This window comes from Neospora caninum, chromosome XI, assembly GCF_000208865.1.
Source record: "Neospora caninum Liverpool complete genome, chromosome XI".
Classification (NCBI taxonomy): Eukaryota; Apicomplexa; class Conoidasida; order Eucoccidiorida; family Sarcocystidae; genus Neospora; species Neospora caninum.
In genome coordinates, this window is record NC_018397.1 from 2,807,013 (window position 1) to 2,813,961 (window position 6,949).

The 6,949-nt window shown below is 57.1% G+C and overlaps 1 protein-coding gene across 1 annotated transcript; it reads left to right on the plus strand.

The window, feature by feature from the left end:
- Window positions 1–387: 387 nt before the first annotated feature.
- On the plus strand, window positions 388–5,922 carry NCLIV_056410 (hypothetical protein; the record flags this gene model as incomplete). Its single annotated transcript, XM_003885196.1, has 9 exons — window positions 388–1,056; window positions 1,424–1,555; window positions 1,888–2,448; window positions 2,687–2,821; window positions 3,383–3,605; window positions 3,897–3,970; window positions 4,426–4,527; window positions 5,192–5,232; window positions 5,781–5,922. 9 exons carry the CDS (start codon window positions 388–390, stop codon window positions 5,920–5,922), a joined length of 2,079 nt encoding a protein of 692 aa, XP_003885245.1.
- Window positions 5,923–6,949: the final 1,027 nt, after the last annotated feature.

Below are 6,949 nucleotides of genomic sequence, written 5' to 3' on the forward strand. Positions count from 1 at the left end.
TCCCCCGCGAGTGCTGCCTCGCTGTCCCCATCGCCTCTCGAAACGCGAAACGCCCGCATCCTCACTGCCCCGCTGACGTTCGTTTGTCGCTAAACGGGATTGCAGTTGTGGCCGATCGTCATCTGCATGCTGCGTGCGTTTTCGATTCTAAGCCGCCTGCGGTGGTTCCAAGCCTAGCAAGCGCCGAGCGACTCATCGCGCCTTCCCGAGCTGTACGTACACCCCGTGGCCTGTATATACACCGCAATGGAGGGCGTGTACACCGCGACGCGCGGTTCGCAGGCCGCGTGCCTGCTAGAACAAGAAACACGAGACCTTCTCAGGCGGCCGTGCGCTGTCGGCCGTCCGGTCGCTTCGCGCAGCGGCTCGCGTGTGGACTGCAGCACAATGCCGCCGCCGCCTTTGCTGTCGTACGTCCCACCGAAGAAATGTTTGTGTTGCGAGATGACGGCCTCGACGGACGCGGGAGGGGAGACGAGTGCCCGAGCCTCAGCCACTGGAAGCAGCGAAAAGCAGGCAGACGGGCAAGAACTTTCTCAGGCGCAGCGTGCGGCACACGGCCCCGACGAGAGAGAGAGGCGCGAGACGGGAGGGGATCTCCCAGCTGATTCCGACGCGCGGTACCCTCAGGGGCCTGGCGGGGCACGAGGCCCGCCCCCCGGCCTCACGGAGTTCCCGTCTTTGGAGAAATCGAGGAGCGACAGTGTTCCCCTGATGGCGGAAGCCTGCTGCTCGCTGGAGGAATTTAAAAAAGACCGCGCGAGCATGGAAAAAGCCTTGCCGCCCGTACGCTCCTCGTCCTGTCCCTCGTCCTCTGTGATGCCCATCCTTGAGACGGAGTCTGGCGCCGCGAGCGGCCTGCAGCGCAAGGCAGAGAACGCCACAGAAGAAAGAGGGAAACCCTCGTCGGAGGTCGGAGGCCGAGCCTTGGCGTGCCCACAAAGGGCACCTGCCTCGACGTGCGAGTGGACAGCGCCTTTCATTGAGGCTCTCATTCTGCAGCTGAGGCGACGCGAACTCAGAGGAAGTCACCAGTCGGCGAGACGCACTGCTGAAGTAAACAAGTCTCGAACTACATCCAGAGATGCTTATATATACACATGCATATATGTATACCTGTTGTGTGTCCACGCGTGCGTCGATCTCTCTTGTCTTTCATACATGCGTTTGCCGACTGTACCTGGGTACTCAGTCCTACGTTTACTCACGTATACCAATGGATGCATTGAGAAGGAGTACTGGCTGTGCGTACAGTCGCGGGTAGTCATCTGTGAGGTGAAGGTTTCCAGCACCGGATGCCACCATGCTGCACGGCCGTGAACGCTGTGGCGATCGTTCGCCCCCTACGCCTTCCTCATGCGTCGGTCGCGCAGCCTGCGGTGGAGCAGAAAGAACACCGTTTCGGCTTTGTGTTCCCGTTCAGGTGTTGCGACGTCTCGTCGATGTCTACCCGTGGCAAACGACGCACGAGCTCGTCGAGGTCGTGAAGCACGTCGGCCGGCGCCTCATTCGCGCAAGCCCCATGGAGTTCCTCGTCGCGAACGTTCTGAGGCGCGTGAGTCAATCACTCCCCACGGTGTCGCTGTCCCCTCATTCTCTGCATCTTCTGTCCGTTTCGCCTCGACGCCATGCCGCTCTCTCTCGGCTTTTTTTCGATTCTCCGGCGTTTCTCTGCGAGGCACGCCCATCCCAAGCTCGCGGGGCGGATCGGGCGAACCCGCCGGCAGCGGCGACGGCGTTCGCGGGGCCTTCGCTGGAGACACCGGCGCACTGTCGCTGCCCCGCCAAGCCCTCACGCGTCCCGTGCCATCCTCCTTTCCCGTCCCGCGTCGTGCCTCCCGTGGCTATGCGTTCTGGCGCCCGTGTGCCCCGCCTCGCTGCGCGCAGGTCCTCTGCATCATCCGACGCGAGCACTACAAGCACGTGGAGCTGCAGAGACACCGGCAGCAAGAGCAGGCCGCGGAGCGTGCGCGCCGGGAGCATTCCGCGTCGCGCGCGCCTGGTGGGGACAGGTCGGACGGAAACAGAGAACGGTCAGGCGCTCGAGGCCCCGAGAGCCCGTCTGCAGAGAGCGCAACCTGCCGCTCGTGCGGCTGCGTCGCTTCTCGGCGCGCGGCGGCCTTCGCGGGATTGCGCGTGAGTGCCGGGCGGGACGAAGAGCGGGGGCGCCACGTGTGTGCGTCGGTCGCGTCGCCCTCGGCCCCCCACTGCGGAGTCGGCAGTGGGATCGGCGGCTCTCTGCAGCCGGGAGCAAGCGGCGAAAACCTGCTGTTCTCGGCGGCGGACCGACCTGTGCTGCACCGCACAACTTCCGGTGCGCTCCACGTCGCCCGCTGGGCCTCGCAACGCGCGGCGCCGTCCATGGCGATGTATTTCGACCCATACGCCTCCCCGGGTGCGGACGACTGCAGGCCGATGCCTGCGTCCGTCAAACAATCCATCTTCGAGGTAACCAGGCGCGGACTCTGGCCGCCAAGAGGCAAATCAGACGGGTGCACGCAGGCTTAAACTCCCATCTGCTTCGTAGGCACATGTACATGTGTACACGTCTTCGCGCCTTCATGCTGGCTTTTCGACCTATTTTTATAGGTCTCTTCGCCTCTGAGCGGAACGCCCCGGCTTGCGCGGGTCATTTCGGTTGGTGCGCCGACGCGGTGCTGGTGTTTCTTCTTTGGGTCCGTGACAGGGCATAAGCGAGCTGGTCGCAGAAGTCGATAGCGCGTGGGAAGAGGGCGACGACGTCCGAACTGCGTGCTTTCTCAACGGCGACTGCATTTTAACCTACGGCTACTCCCTGGCTGTCGAGAGGCTCCTCAAGGCCGTAAGGGCGTGTGGATGATCAAACAAAAACAGTGCGCTCTGTGCCGCTTTGCGCTGCTTCTCCGGCGGCTTGTGGGCGCGACGTAGGAGGGGAGGGACGCGTCCTGGCGGGGGCGTTTTCGTTGCGGCGTCGCCGTGCCCGTGCGTGGCTGCACACACAGTGGCGCGGAGTTTTGTTTCCCTGGAGGCGACGAGCAGGAGTCGGTTGAGCTGACCAGGGCGTGTGTCTAAAGGTTACGTCTGTGGCGTGGAATCGGTGTACCGATCTGCGTGTGAAGCGTCTCTGAATCGCAAGGCTTGCAAGTGGAACCTGTATTTGTCTTTAGCCAGAGTGTTTTGGACGGCACTGGACCGTGGACCTTTTTCCTCCAGTCGTATTCTGCTGCACGTGGCTCACCGTCCGAAGCAGCCGACCATCCTCGTCTTTCTTTCCTTTGCTTCATGTATGCTCACATCTATGTATACACATCATACATCTCTCTCTCTCTCTCTATATATATATATATATGTATACGTCTCGTTTGCCGTGTTCGCCGTTTTGTCGTTCTGTCCCAATTGTCAGATTCACCGAAGGAATCAAGAAGGAGGCGAGCACGGAGCCGGCAGCCGCCGCACGAAGAAGAAGCGCGTGAGATGCAGTTTTCAAGTTATCGTTTTAGGAGGCGATCCGGAGCAAGGCGGAAAGAAGATGGCCCAGTGTCTCGTCGCCTGTGGAATAAAAACCGCCTACGTCGCTGACGGAGCTCTGTTTGCAGTCATGAATAAAGTCGACAAAGTTGTGTTGGGTAAGTCAAGGAAAAGATCGAATCCCTTCCGCAGCAAATAGAAACTGCGCATTCGCCATGACGCAACTCCACAAAATAAGCATCAATAAACTGAATACACATCTACGCGGGCACACCGATACAGACAGGTTAACAAATATGTTTATATATATATATATATATATATATATATCTAAAAGCCTGACTGAACAGAGCTCTGGGAAATCACAGCCATGTACTACTCGTGCCCATATTCGTGCTAGGGTGGCGTACTAGAACATTTGCTTCCTCTCATGGCGTTTGTCTGTGCAGGAACCCGCGCTGTCCTCTCATCGGGCGGCGCTGTGACGATTAGCGGAGCGCGATACGTGGCTGAAGCCGCAAAGGTGAGCATCCAAGTGCATGCGCCGTCCGTCAGCTGTGCATCCCTGTTCTTTCCTCCAGTTCTCCCCCGTTTCACCTTCCACTTCCTATTGGTCCTCTCTGTGGGGCGTGTCTCCGTCATGTGAGCTTTCTCGAATCTTCACTCGCAACAACAGTTCAGACGGATTTTCTGCACTTAACGCAGTGAAGTGCAAACTCCAGATACAATCGTTTAAAGCACTTGCACGTCAATATGCACAAACGATGCGTACTTGTTCGCCATATGCATCAAACGCTACAGTCTCTGGGGATGCGTATGTTTACATGCATGCAGGCCAGTCCATGGAAAGAGATATACATATCGACACGCACGCGTTTGTATATATATATATATGTCATATGCCGCATACCGCTCCATATATATATATATATATATATGTATATGCAGTTTGTCTCATTGGTTGTTGATTTTCTTAAGACATTTAGCAAGCCGGTTATCGTCGTCGCGCCTCTCTTCAAACTGACTCATCTTCCGGTGTACGACCACCACTCGCGGAACGAGCTTCTTCCTCCTGCGCTGGTAAGCTGTCGGGTTCTAAACGCGTGTGCGGCTGCGAAGGAAACTTGTGGAGGAATCCGTAGATTTTTATCGTTATAACGCGATACATGCGCATGCAAATATGCATATCCGTGGGTGCCCGCACACTGGATATAGAGGCGAAACGAGGCGGCCAGAAGACACCGGAAGTTGTCAAGTGAGAAGCACCGTCCGAGGTGTGAACGCGCAAGTGGATAACCTCGCTGTGCGCCGCCCAATGACGCGTTTGCTGTTTTGTGTTTTCGGGCCTCTTGCTTGAAGCTGGTTCGTGGCATCCGCCCCCCAAGCTATGGCGATACGCAGCGGACACGGAAGCATGCGGGTCCACTTCAGCTGGAGACATACCAGCATAGAAGCAGCATCTACCGTGTGCAAGCGTATACATGGCTGTATATATATGCGTGTATGTCGACAGCCACATCAATAGCAGAACCTGATGCTCACACTGGCGTTGTGACAAGTTCCGTGGACTCGCCTTCTCTCTTGTTTGGTTCACTGGAAGTCAAATCGCAACCCTCTCGTATGCCTCACGAGCACCCACTCTCATCTCCGCTGCACACGTGTGCGTGGGTTGACGTGCCGTCGCGTTTTCCCTTGGCTCCGCGGTAGAGGCTAAGACATGCATGCGTGCCTGGGTCTCCTTCAGCTGCTGCCCGATAGTGCCGAGATGGAGAACGTCAGTGTTCGGTAAGCAGAGGCACAAGAAGCGGGTCCACCTTTGCTCAGAAAGAGCTCGGTTCAGTCTGCTAAGACCTCTGGCATTGGAGGCGCGCGAGTGGGCGGTTGGGGTCTTTGCTGCTTGACGGCGCTTCAAGGTAGCGAACGGGGAGAGGCCTGAGCCTTGGGCGGTGAAAAAGCGAGTCGATTGCAACGGGAGTGGAAGAATCTGGATGTGGGTTGCGCTGCCGTTGTTGCTGTTGCGGAGAGGGGTGTGAAGAAACGAAACGCTGGTACAGGCACTCCAGTATCGAATGAATGGCCATCCGAAACGTGACGGCTCCGAAAACGGTCCGAAGAAGAGAGGTGGAAGGGCGGACATTCACGTCAGCGTCGCCGTGGACCTGCGACGAAAGTGTGTGCATGGAAACAGACGTAGTTGTTGATACTTTTAGCTGATGAGGGGTGTGGTGTTTCGTTTCAAAGCCAGGCGCACGAGAAACAAAGACTGCAACGGCGCGATTCTCGCATCCCTGTGTTTTGTGCGTTTTTCCGCGTGCGCCTCTCTTGCCCCTCAGCATCCCGCTCTACGACTACATCCCTGATCGGCTGTTGACCGCTTTCATCACAGAAATCGGACCCATTGATCCGTCCTACCTGTACACCTTGTCGAAACAGCGCTACCACATCGAGGACCTCGATCTCTGCACCTTGGACTAGCGTAAACAGCTCTGTGTTTTGGAGCGAAGAAGAGCCGAGGGCAAGGTTCCTTCTCGGTCGAAATCGCGAACACCCACACGCAGATGAATCTTACTTCTGTGAACATGTATGTGCCTGCTCGCAGATGCGTGTACTCAAAAAGGCTTCCATTCAATGCACGCGTGTCTGTTAGGAGCCTCTGGGTGGAGGCCGTTCACAAATGTGGATGTCCATGCGCGACTGGATCTCCGAAAAACGTCAAGATCACAATGCAGAGGCATGTGTTCGTGGAAGAGGGAAATGCCGGTCGAGGGGCACTGCCTCTTTACCGGGAAGCAACCGAGCACGCGCTGCCTTTCTGGTTTAAACGAATGTGTATATGGACCGAAGCTGTGGAAAAACGCCATGGGTCTCTCCTGCGCGCTAAGAGATGAACGCGGGAGCTAGGCGTCTCACGCGTGTTTGTGGTCTCGCAACTTCCGCAGGCAGAAGCATGCATGTGGAAAACCCAAACGCGGTGCAGAGTCGCACCATCCCACGCACACGCAGAAACGTCTTGCCGTCCCGATATTCTAGTTTGTGGACAGAGAAATGAAACACAAGCTGCCTGGTACACACACAGAAACGCGCACGGCACTTGAGAAAGGAGCGTCGTCTGTCTTCCCCGCCTCATCAGCGCTCCCCCCGTTCGAATCAATGGTGTTCGTCAGCCTACAAGAACCCGCCAAACAGTTGACGTATGGCTAGCAGTAGCAGGATGAGATGCGCGCAAGCAGCGTAAGAGGCCAGCAGGTTGCTCACTGTGCAAAGAAGAACGCACGCAAGGTGCATAAAGAGAAACGGGGAAGCCCGAGAATTTCCGATCTGCAGCAATGCAGCTTGTGGTTCGGGTGTATCGCCACCCAGACGCTCATCAGGCGGTGTAGTGACACCCGAGGCTCTAGCGAGTAAAGAGCGCGGCGCGTTCTGGAGAGACCCTGTTTTCATGTGTTCCTTTTTTGCACTTTTCTTCCTCTTGATCGAAACGCACATTCGACTCTCGCGTGTC